Source organism: Podarcis gaigeae, assembly GCF_964106915.1.
Source record: "Podarcis gaigeae genome assembly, chromosome: 6".
NCBI classification, from domain to species: domain Eukaryota; kingdom Metazoa; phylum Chordata; class Lepidosauria; order Squamata; family Lacertidae; genus Podarcis; species Podarcis gaigeae.
Genome location: NC_139682.1, coordinates 54,925,059 through 54,941,379, shown reverse-complemented (window position 1 = coordinate 54,941,379; position 16,321 = coordinate 54,925,059). Strand labels below are relative to the sequence as shown.

Here is a 16,321-nt window from a genome sequence, read left to right as displayed (position 1 = left end):
AGAGTCCTAAAATGGTGCTTACAGTACTACTTTTTTCAGACTTGAATGCATTATGCACACGTCTTTTTCCCTGGGTGGGTGCTTTCTCCCTGGAACTCTTTTCCTTGGAAATCCCACCAAATATATCCCTTCAGAACTATAGTAAGTTGAGGTTGACTTCATTGACTCAAAACTGGTTTTGGTGTGTTGATGCTGCGTTTGTGGCTTTCATACTGCGAATTCATCATTTGGGACTTCCTTTATTGCTTTGTTTTATCTAGTGTTGTACTTTACATTTTGCTGTTGTCATTGGCTGTATTGAAACCTTTTGGAAGGCCAAATAGCAGGTTACAAATATTTAAAATAATTCATTTAGCAGTCAAGCTTAAAGAATCAGATATCCACATTTCTCTTATTTTCTTCTGAGCAGATGCATGCTCAAGACGGAAATTTTGCCAAAAAACCCACCCAGTAGTGACATTACAGTACATAAGAGATTTTAATTTTAGCACTTAGAAAGAATAAAATTGGCTCAATGCAGTTAGATTTTCCATTTTTATAAATCCCAGGGCTGCTCTAAGGTTACAACAGATACTATAAAGTACTGATTCTATGCCTTAATATAATAGGTATCATTTATTATTTGGGTGACAGATAGTGGGAGGGAATGGTATGGACAAATTGCTTGATGCTATAATATTTTTATAAGGCTATAACTACATTAATATTCAAATTACAACTGGTATAATAGCATCATTTGGTGCTTAGGAGTTCTGAATATGTCAGCTTCACTTGCCAGTTTACTTTGGAAGCAAATTAGTAGTCAAGTTGAGCATCAATCAGTACCTATCGTCGCAATGCCTCCTTTCATCAGAAAAATATGGAAAACAGGGATATAAGAATAAACATTGACAGGTTGGGGGACATCATCAAAATCAATTTGGTATGAACTTGGGTATCACAGGTGTGAAAATGAATGTGTGAAGCTTCTTATATTTAGAAATTCTGGTCATATGCTATATGTTTTACCTTATTTAAATACCAAATCTGAAAGGGGATAAATCTTTTGCTACACATTGACTGTGAGAGGGCATACTATTACCTTAGCCGTTTGCTCACCCACTGCCCCCTGCTTAAGCAAATGGACAAGTCGCATTGGTTCCTTTCCTGCTGCCTGGTGAGAGGAGTACAGTGGTACCTCAGGCTAAGTACTTAATTCGTTCCGGAGGTCCGTACTTAACCTGAAACTGTTCTTAACCTGAAGCACCACTTTAGCAAATGGGGCCTCCCGCTGCTGCTGCGACGCCGGAGCATAATTTCTGTTCTCATCCTGAAGCAAAGTTCTTAACCTGAAGCACTATTTCTGGGTTAGCGGAGTCTGTAACCTGAAGCGTATGTAACCTGAAGCGTATGTAACCTGAGGTACCACTGTACAGGGGAAGAACGGGTACTCTTTTTTTCTTTAAAAATCAGGACGGCTGTACAAATGCCTGGTCATAGGAAACTAACCAGCTAATTAATACTACAATTATGCAGATAAAAAACTGTTGCTTTGTGACACCAGCTTCAATATCACCATTTATTACCAGCATTTTTGTCTCCAATTAACAAAGCAGATGGAACCTGCTACTATCAATGGGAGCGAGGACTGTAGAGACAGGCAGGCAGGGTAGCCGAGTGTCTATCACCATAACACCCTTTCTGAGGGTGACTTGGAGCGGATGTTGTGGTGGGTGGGTTTTTTATTTTTATTTTGCCACCATCATCGCCCCAGATAAAGGTCTGTGATAAGCTATAGCTGGTGTTCGACCATATTTGTCACAAATCTGCCACTATCACTTGAGTACTCTTCCCTGTCATTTCTTTGCCAGCATTCCTCAAATCGCCTAATAATTAACTTGGCTGAGCTCCACTTCCATGGAGAGAATGTTCAGGAGCAATCATGTAAATGTCCCTGGCTATTTCTCTGTTCCAGAGTCAACTGCAGGTTTGACAGGATCAGCAGCTGGTGTGACAGGGAAATCCGCAAGAACAATCAGAAAATCATTCTGATCCTTTAGTCTTTTGGGTGGGGCCATCAGAACAGATCCCCTGCAAAGTTTTGGGATGCCAGTGATCCTAATTCTGACCAGATAACAGAACTGTATCTAAGCCTGTATCTAGATCACCCTCATCTTATCCAGCATCAAAAACCTAGTCCAGCCTGTGTCCAGCTGAATGTGTGGGGCCAGAAATCACCAATGTTGGCAAATCAGCAACAATGAAAACAACTTTGTTGTTGATCTTACAACTGAAACTAGTTTTCTGATATTAGAATAGTAATGCTATACAACAACAAACATGCATTGTTCCACTACCATTATCAATGAAATTTGAAATTAAATCTTACTTTTTTTACTATTCTGTAGTATGAAAGATTACGAGAGACCTAAACTTGGATAGCAAAGCCTGTGATTAACCTTGTAATAGCAATAAAAGCCACTCAAAATACAACGAAATATCACCAAAGGCCTTCTTGTCTACTGCTGAATTAAACCCAATCCTGTGTTTAATTATTGGAGACTCTCTTATTTCTTTTTTCTTTTTAACAGAAAGACATAATCCCTGTGATGCTACCAGTAATTTAGCTAATTTGCTTTTCTGGAGACCATCTGTTTTCCCCACATTCGGCAATATAGTAATAATTTTTTGTTTCTTCCTTATGTATCAAGTCTTCCTACTTCCTTCTTTCAACATTACACTATGTATTGCTCAGTTTCTCAGCAGTCATGCAATGAAATGTCCATTGGCACCTTAAAAGCTAACACATTTATGATGGCATAAGCTTTTTTGAGATAGAGCCTACAGCATCAGATGCATCTTATAGGAGGAGATGTGAAAAACCAGAGGATGTAGAGAGTCAAAGTTATAGCCTACTCATATGATCAGGGCAAAAAGTAGATAGGATCAAATGTAAGGGCCATAGCATTAGTGCCCTGTTGCAAATCTTGGTGTTGCATGATGACTAAGGAGGCTGCATTTTCATTGCAAAAAGGCTTTCACTAGTCAAATGGGGAAACAGTAGGAGAACAGGAACCATAAGAGCAAATCTATTCTCATCACTATGTCTTGTTGTAGTATAGTCATCTTGGTTGTGTTCGACTCTCCCTGACCCCATGAACCAGAGCATGTCTTGGAAACTTTCACTTTCTTCTCAAAGCTTCTCCTTTTTTATGTCCATGGAGTTTTCTTGGCAGAATACTGGAGTGGTTTGCCAGTTCCTTCTCCAGGTGGATCACATTTAGTCTAAACTCTTGGCATAGCTCATACCTTCTCTGAATTATTTAAGCCCCTTCACCACAACAAGGCAGGGATCCATGAAGGGGTCACTATGTCTAAGGGGCCACAAAACATTAACTGAAAAATACGTGTAAGCTCCAAGGCTGGCAGCCCAATTATTTTCACACAACACAGGTAGATGCACAAATGACTAATTTTGTAGCACACACCAACCATGTCACAAACAGACACAATTGGGTATTGTCAGATTCTATTTCCTTACTTTGATTTGCGTATCACAGGCATAGGCAACCTCGAACCTCCAGATGTTTTGGTACTACAACTCCCATGATCCCTAGCTAACAGGACCAGTGGTCAGGGATGATGGGAAGTGTAGTCCCAAAACATCTGGAGGGCCGAGGTTGCCTATGCTTGACATATCACATCTGGTAACCTACCATAAAAGCATTGCTTCATTGGTAAAAAGACCAAAACTGTGAAACCTTGACTGATAAGAAGTAAATAGAGAGACTGCTGTTACAGTGTTGTCACTCAGTTGTAACAAGGGAACAGTTGTGAAGAATTCAAAGGGTTTGGCAGTTTTTATTGCATCAGATTATTATAAGAAACAAGGTTAGACCACTACAAATTCTCTGTAGGCCATGGATTTTCAGTTTGCAAATGAAGGTCCTGTAGCTAGAGGGCAAAATTGCATAGGATGACATTATCACACTGTTCCAATAACTTCATGTGAAGAAGCACTACAGATTGCCTTATGGAACAATCCCCCTTCTCCTCCCACAGCACAGTGTTCTGGAGGTTCTCCTGACCCCACTCCCTAGCCTATTTCAGGGTTGGGGTGCCAGGGTTAAAGTCCCACTGCACAAGGAGAAAGCCTTGCACACGGCTTCCATTGACAGGGCTGGCTAGGTGAATCCTGCCCATGCATTGAAAACTCTGTTTTTGTGCACAGAATTGATCTGGACTTCCTTTGTTGTATCTCTGCACACAGTGGCACTGCACACATAGATATTGTCATGTATTAGCAGCACATTATTTTTTCCTAATACTTTTGGAACAGGACTCCCCTGACGCTGGTTATTGTGAAGGAAGGAGAATTTCATCAAAGACATATTAAAGCAATATTATAAAGAGGGGGGAAATGCCCGTGATGAAACTTTCTGTCTGTACAACAGTTAATGCAACAGAAGTTCTGTCCCATGGAAGGTGAATCATGGAACCCTACCCAGTATACAGTTTCAATTGCAATGTTAACACTCCTGAATCTGTGGTAATTTCTTGCTAAACCTCATAGTGTTGCTTCTTTCTGCATAATAATGCTTACCCTTAAGAATGGAAACTTGAATCACTCAGCTGCCTTCTCTTGAGGATTAAGATATCAGCAGATTTTGCAAGTAAACTTCTAAAGCAGCCAGCTGTTACCACCCACCTGCAGCCATAATAGTGATTGAAAAGAACATGGATGCCTAAACATGGATAGCTTCTCTAATTATGTGGAAACTGAGAAGTTTAATGCATAACCATACTTAAAATACTACCAAGGTTTCTTCTTTTTTTCCTTTTTGGAATTATTGGAATCTTTGGGAACTTTTTTTCTTAAACCACCAGAAATTGGACTGCTTCGTTGGACCGCCGAAGTTTTGAAGTCTCCGAAATTTCTCTACCTCTTTTTCCCCTTCCCCTTTCCCCCCTTCCCCCTCCCTCCCTCTCACTCTCCTATCTTTATACATGCACACATAATTGATCTGGATTAAGCCAACCAAGTGGCTGAAGAATGAACAAAGAGGGAAAATAAATAAATGAACTATCCCTATTTAAAACAAAGTTGAACACAGATTAGACTCATATTTACTCAATTCTCCCCTCTATCTTTCCCCTCTTTTGACCACCCCTTTTCTCCTACCCTCTTCTTTGCATAAGGTTTGTCATACTCTAATGGACTTTAGTATAGGATTTATACCCTCACACTCCTATACTGAATCTAAAGAATCTAGTTGAACAATATTTGCATTTGTCAAGAGAAATCTTAAGGTTAGAGGAAACCTGAAGGTCTGAATTTGTAAAATCGCACTAATTAGCAATACTTTGATTTTATAATTTATATGGAAATTTATGTATATAATTTTTTGATAATTGGAATTTGTTAAGATTGTGCGCCCTTTAAGGGAGAGCATAAATAATTTAAGAAGCTAAATCTGGGTTAAATCTGGGGTGAAAACTAAGGGTAAAGCAGGAGAGGAGTAGAAATGGAAAAATGGCTGGGAAAAATGGAAAAAAGATAGGAGGAACACCATCAGAGAGGAAAACATCTTGACAAGAAGAGATTAAAGACCTAGATATCCTATGGCTGAAGATAAAAGAGGAGTTTAAGCAGAACGAAACCCATTTGGAAAGAAAATTAGGAGAGATGCATGAATTGATTGATAAAAAGATAGAGGGAGCGGTGGACGAACTGTCAAACAAAATAAAAGACTTAACGGTCCGATCCAAGGCCTTAGAAGACTCAAACAAAAAAACACAAAGAGAGATGAAAGAACAGAGGAAGGAGACAGATAGACTAAGGGAGAATTTCGGAGAATTGAGTAGGAGCCAAGACCAGGTTTTGGATAACTTGGCAATGATGGAAATGAAACAAAAACAGTTAAACCTAAAGTTTAGAGGGGTAGGAGAAGAGACTAACGAGAATATTTTTAAAAAAATGATTAAAGAACTGGCGAAATGGCTAGAATGGAAAGAAGAGGAAATTGCACGAACGATAGACAATGCCTTTAGAATAAAAACAAGGTCTAAACAAGCAAAACAGAAAAAGGTTATAGGAGACTGCTTAGTGATATTTAATTCGATAGAAATGAGAAACATAATTCTAAGAGAAAGTTATCAAAGGAAGTTAACAATTGAAGGCAGACCAATAATTATCTTTAAAGAAATACCAACCAGGCTTTTACGCAAAAGAGAAGCTTACAAACAGTTAGTAAATGCTTTGAAAAAGAATGGCATACAACATAGATGGGAATTCCCAGAAGGGATTTCCTTTTTCTACAAAGACAAAAGATTTAAGATTACGGAAAGCCAGGAAGTGGGTAAATTTCTGCGTAGATATGAAAAAGAGCTCGGGAAAGTGGAGGAGAGATATAGAGGGAGAAATGGAGAGCCAGAGGAAAAAGGAAATACAAGAGAAAGGGGAAGAAAACATGAGGAGGGAGGAGGGGGGAGGGGAGGAGGGGGAGGAGGGAGAGGACGAAACAGGAGAGGAAAAGGCGGAGGAGGAGGAAGAAGAGGAATCGGAGAGCAAAACTACTCGAATCTAAAGTGATAATTTTGTTGGCTTGAAGGAAAATAAACGTAACAATGAACTTGAAAGTTCTATCATGGAACGTGAATGGCATGAATGAAAAAACTAAAAGGAATAAAATTGTAAATATCCTGAAAAAGAAAGAACTTGATTTAATCTGCATACAAGAGACACACGTGACTAAGAGACATAAACACATCTTGCTGAATAAAAAATTGGGAATAGAATTTATAAACTCCACGGCGGAAAAGAAAAGAGGAGTAGCAACATACGTAAGTGAGAAATGGGAACCTAAATTGATTTATAAGGATGAGGAAGGAAGGATATTGGGTGTACAAATTAATTTCCAGGGGGAAAAACTCAATGTGATAAACATATATGCCCCAAACTCAAATAAATTGGAATTCTTCATAAAGTTGGAGCAAGTTCTATTAGAGCTAGAAAACAACAGGACGATATTATTGGGAGACTTTAATGCAGTGCCAGCACCAGAAGTTGATAGGCAAATGGAAAAGAAAAAGTGCAACCAAGGGAAATTACCAAGATCATTTAAAGATTTGGAGGAAAACTTAGATTTGATAGACATCTGGAGACATAAACATCCAAGAGAGAAACAATTTATTTTTTTCTCGGAAGTACACAAAAGCTGGGGTAGAATCGACCAAATCTGGATCTCAAGAGAACTTAAGAACTGTAAAATGTGAAATCCAACCGAGAACCCTCTCAGACCATAATTCGATAACGTTAGAGATTAAAGGGGTAACACAGGGGGGGTTCAGATGGAGATTGAATGAATATCTGTTAGACAATGGAGAAATTATTGAAAAGGCCAAAGTAACTCTAAAAGATTATTTTGATCTGAACCTGAATACAGAAACAAGCATAGAGACGGTTTGGGATGCCAGTAAGGCAGTTTTAAGAGGGTTCTTCATTCAACAAAACAATTATAAGAGGAAAATAAGAGAACATAAGAAAGAAGAAATCCTCAACCAGTTAAGAATCTGCGAGAAAAAACTAATAGAAAATTCGAGAGATGAACAAAATCTACAAATGATAAAAATATTACAAACACAATACTCAATGTTGACAAACCAAGAAGTTGAATGGAAAATCAAACTAATGAAACAAAAATATTTCGAATCAGCAAATAAAACGGGTAAATTACTGGCTTGGCAATTGAGAAGAAGGCAAAAACAAAATGAGATAAATAAGATAAAAATAGAGGGAGAATTGATAGAAGATCCAAAAAGAATAAAAGAAAATTTCCTCAAATTTTACGAGAAATTGTATAAAAAAGAAGATGAAGATTTAGTTCAAATTGAAAAATACCTAGAAGATTGTAGTGGGAAGACCATAACAGAAGAAGAAAAAATTCAATTAAATAAACCTATAAGAATAGAAGAGATCCAGAATGCGATAAGAAAAATGAAACTAGCGAAGGCCCCAGGACCAGACGGTCTGTCTGCCAAATACTATAAAGTTTTGGAGAATCAACTAGCACCAGTGCTTTGTGACACCATGAATAACATCTTAAGAGGAGGAAAAGTACCTGAATCTTGGAGAGAGGCTCATATTACGCTAATTCCCAAACCGGACACGGATACTTTAAATATTAAGAATTATAGGCCAATATCATTGTTAAATAATGACTATAAAATTTATGCAGAGGTTATGGCGAATAGATTGAAAAAATGTTTAGTAAATTTAATCCATAAAGATCAAGCAGGATTCCTTCCAAGCAGATTTTTGAAAGATAATGTAAGACATGTTATAAATATAATTGAATATCTAGAAGTTAAAAATGAAGTACCTGCGGCCCTGATATTCATAGACGCAGAGAAGGCGTTTGATAATGTTTCTTGGGCGAACCTACTAAAAAGCATGGGAAAAGCGGGGATAGAGGGCGAATTCTTGAAAGGTATAGAGGCAATATATAAGAACCAATCTGCTAAATTGATTATAAACAACAACTTTACAAATACATTTAGAATTGAAAAAGGGACAAGACAAGGATGCCCTCTCTCCCCACTTTTGTTTATCATGGCATTAGAGGTAATAGCGAACAAAATAAGAACAACACCAGAGATACAAGGGATTAAGGTAGGAATAAAGGAATACAAATTAAAAGCTTATGCAGATGACTTGATGTTGTCTCTGGAAGAGCCGCAAAAAAGTCTCAGCAAAACGCTGGAAATATTAGAAGAATACGGTAAACTATCTGGCTTCAAATTGAATAGATTAAAGACAAAAATGATGATCAAAAATCTGGGAAAGGACGAAAGAGAAAAATTAGAAGGACAACATGGAATCAAGGTCACAAAAAAAATTAAATATTTGGGAATTTGGATTACACCAAAAAATATAAACCTAATTCAAGACAATTATTTAACAACGTGGAAAGAAATTAAAAAAGATTTGGACGTCTGGAATAGAGTTAAACTTTCGTGGATAGGAAGAATGGAGGCAATAAAAATGAATGTACTCCCAAGGATGTTGTTCCTGTTTCAAAACATACCAGTTCTTAAAGGCTCCAAAATATTTAAAGATTGGCAGAAAACACTTTCGAAATTTATATGGCAAGGGAGAAGGCCAAGAATTAGATTTAAACTACTTACGGATCGAAAAGAATGAGGGGGTTTTTCGGTCCCGAATTTAAAATTATATTTTGAAGCCGCCTGCCTTTGTTGGGTCAAAGATTGGATAACTTTGGAAAACACCGACCTATTAGATTTAGAAGGATTCAACAATAGGTACGGCTGGCACGCCTACCTATGGCCAAATAAAGAAAAAATACACAAAGGGTTTTCAAGCCATATTATTAGAGGACCACTATATGATGTTTGGGAGAAAAACAAAAAAATGTTAGAATGGAAAACACCGTGGTGGTTGTCCCCAACAGATATTTTAATAATTAAAAAAGTAAACATGGAAGGACAAAGACTGACTTATGAAGACCTACTGATAAGATCCGAAGGCGGCTGGACATTAAGACCATATGAAGAACTGAAAGGAAAATTAACAGGCTGGCTACAATATCATCAAATAAATGCAAGATGGACGGAAGATAAAAAAGTAGGAATGAATGAAAAGAAGTCCAAATTTCAAATAGAAATAATAGAGAGCAAAACCAAGCTGTTATCCAAAATGTATGATATATTATTGGAGTGGGACACCAAAGACGAGGAAATTAAGGAGGTTATGATAAAATGGGCAATGGACCTGGGGTATAATATAGAATATGAAAAATGGTCAAAATTATGGAATAACGGAATAAAATTTACGGCGAGCGCTATAATAAGAGAAAATTTAGAAAAGATGATATATAGGTGGTATATAACACCAGCAAAATTAAATAAGATGTACAAAACAGGAAATAAGGCCTGCTGGAAGTGTAAAACAAAAGAGGGCAATTTCTTTCACATGTGGTGGACGTGTGAGGAGGTGAAGAAATTTTGGGACTCAATTTACAATGAGTTAAAAAAAATATTTAAATACACTTTCGTTAAAAGACCAGAAGCTTTCTTACTAGGTATTATTGGAGATGAAATAAGAAAAGAAGATAAAACCTTATTCCAATATTCGACAGCAGCGGCCAGAATACTAATTGCCCAAAATTGGAAAAGTACAAACATACCAACGGTGAGGGAGTGGCAAGCTAAATTATTTGAATTTGTTGAATTAGCTAAAATGACACAAAAAATTAGAAACCAAAAAAATACAAAGTTTACTGACGACTGGAATAAATTCATGACATATACAGAAAGAAATCATAAAAACTTAACAACTATAGCAGGTCTGTTATAAAACTTACGATGTTTAACCCAGTAACAATACCAGCTGCAGAAAATGGAGTTTTTAATTAAGAAACCCGAATCCAGCAGGGAAGGAAGTCAACTTGTATGTCGGATATGGTTTTTGTTATGTATATCTGTTTTTTATGTTGTGTTTTCCCCCTGTTTTTGTGCCTTGTTGATCCTATTTTTTTTGTTTGTTTTTTGTTTTTGGATTTGTTTAATGTCTTTGTTAGTTGTAATGGAAATTCAATAAAAAAGATTTAAAATAAATAAATAAATAAAATACTACCAAGGTACGGAATGTGCATTGTGGAATTTAAAAGTTATAAACCAAAACAAACCACACATGGATTTTATACCAAGTATCTTTTAATTATTGCCAGAACAAAATAATCATTTCCAAATACTAATTGTCAAAAGTTTATTCATAAGAATGCACAAAATACAACCATCTGGCTATATTATGTTAAAGGAAAGATAGCTGCTTTTTGCCATGTTTACGTTATAATGTATTCAGCTAAATACAGTCATTCTTCTCTGTCTTATTTTTGGGTTTTTTCTCCTCTTAAAGCATCTTTAATAGGTAGTCCAAGAAGTAGGGGAAAACATGCAAATATGTAAGCTCTCCTCTTCATTGCCATTTTAAATGAGTTCAGTAGCTACCTGTGCTTTGACAACTTAAACATAACAAGGCACAGGTGCTCCTGATTAACAAATCAGCTAGGGCTCTGTACAGTTCCCTCCACAGGTGGGAATGAATTTTCTTGCCCTGACAGCAGACAGGCTTTAAATATTTGTTAACTGGTAGGGGAGGACTAAATGCCATAAATATTTAATTTTTTTAAAAAAGAAGCAGCAGTTATGTATTATGTGAAAGGAGTGATTCAACTGGAGATTTAAAACTGTAAATATTGCTGGCTGAACTAAAACTGAAAGATGTATGGGTATGTTTACCAGTCTTTCTTGGCAGGTTTGTACAGAAGTTTGATTTATTTGCACAGTCACAAGTGGTACAAAAATTGGTTAGTGGCTGTTATTATTAGTAGGCACCATGCTTTGAACACCCAGAAAGTACAGTAAGCCCGTAACCTATGCGGGGGTTATATTGCAGGGATCGTTCCTAAAGCCAAAATTATGTATAGTCAAAGCACATTGGTTAATGGTGGGTAAGATTGCCAACGTCATTTTTCCTGGGCATCTGCCCCCTTTCCATTTTAAAAAAAATTTTTGAAGGTCAAAAATCCAAATGCATCCAAGTGAAATGTGCCTAAGTTGCAGGCTGTATAAAAATAGTATTATCTACCTTTGACAAATGTTCACATGAAATTTAACACATACAGGATTACGTTAATAGCTCAGTTGCAGAGCACTTGCTTTTCACAGCATATCCAAACAAGACTGGAGAGCACTCCTTTCTTAAACCCTGAGGAATCAATGCTAATTCATGCAGAATAGGGTGAGAGAATCATTTGTCCTCCAGATGTTGTGGAACTACAACTCCCATCTGCCTTAGTCAGCATGACTAATGACTGAGGATGATGGGAGATGCAGTTCAGCAACATTCAGAGGGCCAAAGGTTCCCCACACCTGAAATCAAGGGCTTTAACGTCCCTCTGCCCTCAAACATGAAATAATGTAGCACATGAACACTATCTGCACTGCTTGGAATGGGATGGTGGTGCTTATCCTGGAAGATAGGGTAAGTAGTTGTTGGTACAGGGCAGGGGGGTTAATTCAGGAAGTTTGAGACATGCTACTTTATAACAGAATGTTTCATTATGTTTTTATATATGTTGGAAGTTGCCCAGAGTGACTGGGGCAACCCAATTCAATGGGTGGGGCATTGTTGTTGTTGTTAAGCTGGTTAGTATCACCAATATGATGCAAGTAGTGTATTGCTGAAATAAATGGCAACTTTGAATTGCATGATTTAGTATCAGACTGTCACAATTAACCCAAAAAAATGTAAAGAAGAAAAAAGCGCTTACATAAAGCCAGCAGGAATATTTAAATTGCCTGCAAAAGGTGTGTTTGTGTGTGTGTGTGTGTGTGTGTGTGTGTCAAATCTAGCAGCTATTTATTTTATTAATGTCAGCAAATGTTTCCTTACTATATCACAAACTTGTATTACACTATTTCACTTCAGGATATATTTGTATACTTTAGTGAGTAAGCTGCATATTTTCTGTTTCTGTTAAGATGTGCTTTGACGTTATTACATTTTATATACTTCACTTGGTGGACTATCTAGTAGAGTTTTACATGTACTGATAATATGCCAAAGCTCCCTATTTAATTTTAAAACTGGGATTTATATGTTACATTAGACTAGGGGCATAGTTTGATAAAGTTAATCACTGCTATGAAATGATTTTAGGTAGCATAGCTTCCTGAAAGGACTGAAACTGCTTGCTAACTGCACTTTGAGAAAAAGTGGTTATACTTTTTCAAATATTTATATATTTACTGCTTAACCTAGTTGGTTAAATTTACCCAAAACTAGTAGCAGAGATGGGTGGGGACCCACTTGGTTGGGATGAGACCATTCTTAGTGTCTGCCACCTGTCCTGTGTTAGTCATTATCCACTTCGTAGAATTAGAAAGTTCCTTCCTGCCGACCTCAGCATAATTGCATTAAAGTAATAGAGGCACTTTGTTAGTTTAGATTATTCACCATGAACATCAGGTTTAACTAACCAATTTGCTCCAGCTTAATTTGGTTTTATAAACAGAAGTCAAATTAAACAGCTTCTATTTTATTTAAAATGCTTCTAGTTTACAGTTTGGAATGAACACATTTTTACTATTGAATATTAATATCACAAACTGCCATATTGCTATTTTGGGAATGTAAACAGCAGAAACACAGCAATTGTACTACATGGACATCCTGCCCATTAAAAAGTCAGCTTGAATATAGCAAATTGAAAACCACAATTAGTACATACATAATTAGTACATACATCAACCATAGGGAACCTGTCGCCCTCCTATGATGTTGGATTTCTAGTATCCCTAACCATTTGACATGCTGGATGAAACTGATTGGGAGTTGGAGTCTAACATCATCTGGGTATATATGCTGGCTGTCCTCATCAGCAGTAAACAAACCTGTCCACTTGGGAAGGTGGAGCAAGAATTCCAGGTGTATGTGAATACTTAATTCAACAGACCCCCCAAGAGCCCCAATTTTGCCCTATTGGCAGTCCTTGTTTTTGGTCAGGTGCCCCAGGGTTTTGTTTGAATTTGGGGCACCCTGCTTTTGGCCTGCGACAGCAGCATCGGAAGGCGGCATGAGGGTTTATTCCCAAAGCTTCATTAGTGCTTAATAACCTTTGGGATGGTGAAGGCTGGATTTTAGCACCCTGCAGAGCCCTCTAGCTTACTGCCCTGTTGGTCTCTCCTCTTCCCTCTCCTGAGGCCACAAATGAACAAGGTTGCTTTGCTTTACTGACAATGCCAACATAGCCCCTTCACCTGGAGCCTTATTAGAAATGGACTAGAATAAACTTTGGGGAATGAGTGCGCTTCCTATTTTTTTCTTATTCATAGCTTGAGACAGTTGTTGGAATTTAGCATATTCTCCATGGGCCATAGATACCGGTACTTCATATTCTTCATCTTCTGGTTAGAACCAGCACACCTGACACAATATCTATGCCATCAGGTGTAAGGCAAATGGCCATGGTTTGCCCAAAATGGCCTGGTGGGCCTAATTAGGCCCATGGGCTGGAAGTTCCTCACCCCTGGTGTCAGGAGATTCATCCAGGCCCCATCTGGTGATTTCAGAGTGCAAGGCGATAAAATTTACCACTTGTTATTAAATATTAAGAAATTGCTTACTTTTTAAATTAAAAACCATTTCCAGTAATGGCTACTTTCTCAAATTCATTAGCCAGTTCTTAATCTGGTTCAGGTGTTCCACAAATACATTGCTATGATTTGTTTTTTAACTGGAATGTCACACTGTGCCTGACATAGCCTGTGGTGTCTTATTAGGTAGGAAAGACTCCCCTCCCCCCCAACTGGTGTTTTGGTTTTGTGGTAGATAGTCCCATGGGTTTTCTTTCATATCTTGTTTCTGTCAAGAAATACACTAGAGGCCGAGTAATAATAAATGTTCTATTTTTTTTGCAGGTTTGCTCATAGCTCCTTTCTTGTCTTTCCGTTTTCTTTCTTTCTTTTTTCTTTCTTTCTTTTCCCAACTGCAATGATTACCAGTAGAATACAATTAGCAACTTTCAGCCATGCAACGAGAATGCTGGGAAAATTAAATATATAAGCAAAAGCATTCCACATGCTCCTGAAGGATTTTTTAAATGATTGTCTTGTTTATATTTCAAAATTTGGCATCTGATTACACAGCTCTGACATTGGTGATCTATGTGAAATATATTTAATAAACAACTGAGATTCTCCCTCACCTTGTGTCTTTCAGAGAGTCATTTTCAACATTGTAAACTTCAGTAAAACAAAAAGCCTCTATCGGGATGGAATGGCTCCAATGGTGAAATCCACAAGCAGGCCAAAATGGTAAGTTACCACACCAGTAAATAATTGTGGTTTTGGAAAAAGCTTTGGCCACAATATATCTTGGAACTGCTGCTCTTTGTTTTATTTGGTTAAACTTGGATAATATTTGTTTTCTTTGTATATACTTCAGCTATTGTGCTATTTCTCTCTCCACAACAGAAGCTAGTTGTTTTTATATTATGGCTTAACCTTGTGAGTGGCAGATTTGGCATAGGAAGGTAGTTATACAGCCCATACCAGAGTCAGAGACAAAAACAGTTTTCCTTTGCACTTTTGCATATTATTTGGATGCTTTGCTGGTAAAGGTTGTTGCAAATTTTCACCAGTAGTCTCTTATAGTAAGATACAGTGGTGCCTCGCAAGACGAAAAGAATCCATTCCGTGATTCTCTTCGTCTAGTGGTTTTTTCATCTTGCGAAGCAAGCCCATTGACAGCTTAGCGGATTAGCGCTAGAGCGGTCTAGCGGCTTCTAGCGATCAGCTGTTAAGCGGCTTATCAGCAGATCAGCTGTTAAGCGGCTTAGCGGCTTAGGAAAAGGGGGGGGGAGCGGAAAAAACCCGCGGGGACTCGCAAGATTTTTTCGTCTTGCGAAGCAACCCCATAGGGAAATTCGTTTTGCGAAGCGCGTCCAAAACGGAAAACCCTTTCGTCTAGCGGGTTTTCCATCTTGCGAGGCGTTCGTCTTGCGGGGCACTACTGTATGTGTATACAATTTACCTGATAAATGTGGAGGAGGCATTTGAGAGGTTAGACACAACAGAACAAGCCTGGAAAGCTAGATAAGATCAGGCTGCCTTGTTTTTGTTTTACTTCATGCCACCCAAGAAGAGCCCAATTAATTGGGATTTTAGATGTTGAGATCTTGCTAGCAAAGATGTCCTTTGTAAATTATCCTCTTAGAACTATGAAACTACTAATTTTAGATGGAGTAAGACCAGTAAAGTACCACATATACAGGCATATGAACTATTATTGTTCTCTCGTCCATTCTGTTCCCCAAAATCTTATTTGTAACAGTTTCAAGCCAAATACATCAAGTACACCAAGCACCTTCTGAATCTTTCTATTTACAGAATTAATTTCTAATTTTTGCTGTTAATTAAGTACCACTAATTTCCTCTTCATTATTCCCCTGATATGGTTTCACATTGAAAGATCAAACTGTAAAAATCTATGTAAAATAGGCCTACAAATATACAGACATTTCTGTTGTTTTAAGTGATATTCTTTCACATATTCTCCAGTAACTTAAATATTTCAGTGTTTCAAATTGTTGTTCATATGTACATTAAAACAAAGATTGCTGTGCTCCTGAGAAGGAACTTTTCCTTGTTCTTCTTCTTTGCCTTCAGGCATCTTTCCTACTATATACAAACAAGCTGACTAAATCAGACCAGTTACAATTTCATCAAACAGTGACAAGTATCAAATACTGCAGGGGAA

The 16,321-nt window shown here is 37.5% G+C and overlaps 1 protein-coding gene and 1 long non-coding RNA gene across 3 annotated transcripts in view; one reads left to right on the top strand and one right to left on the bottom strand.

Moving 5' to 3' along the window:
- The window catches only part of BEND5 (BEN domain containing 5), a 736,551-nt gene that overhangs the window by 159,344 nt on the left and 560,886 nt on the right, over positions 1 to 16,321 (top strand). For both annotated transcript variants that reach the window (XM_083742456.1, XM_083742460.1), the window contains exon 4: positions 14,783 to 14,877. In XM_083742456.1, the coding sequence (XP_083598582.1) occupies positions 14,783 to 14,877 (95 nt within the window). The remainder of the gene's footprint in view (positions 1 to 14,782; positions 14,878 to 16,321) is intronic.
- The window catches only part of LOC310846302, a 64,859-nt gene that overhangs the window by 14,784 nt on the left and 33,754 nt on the right, over positions 1 to 16,321 (bottom strand). The gene's annotated exons all lie outside the window — the stretch shown is intronic.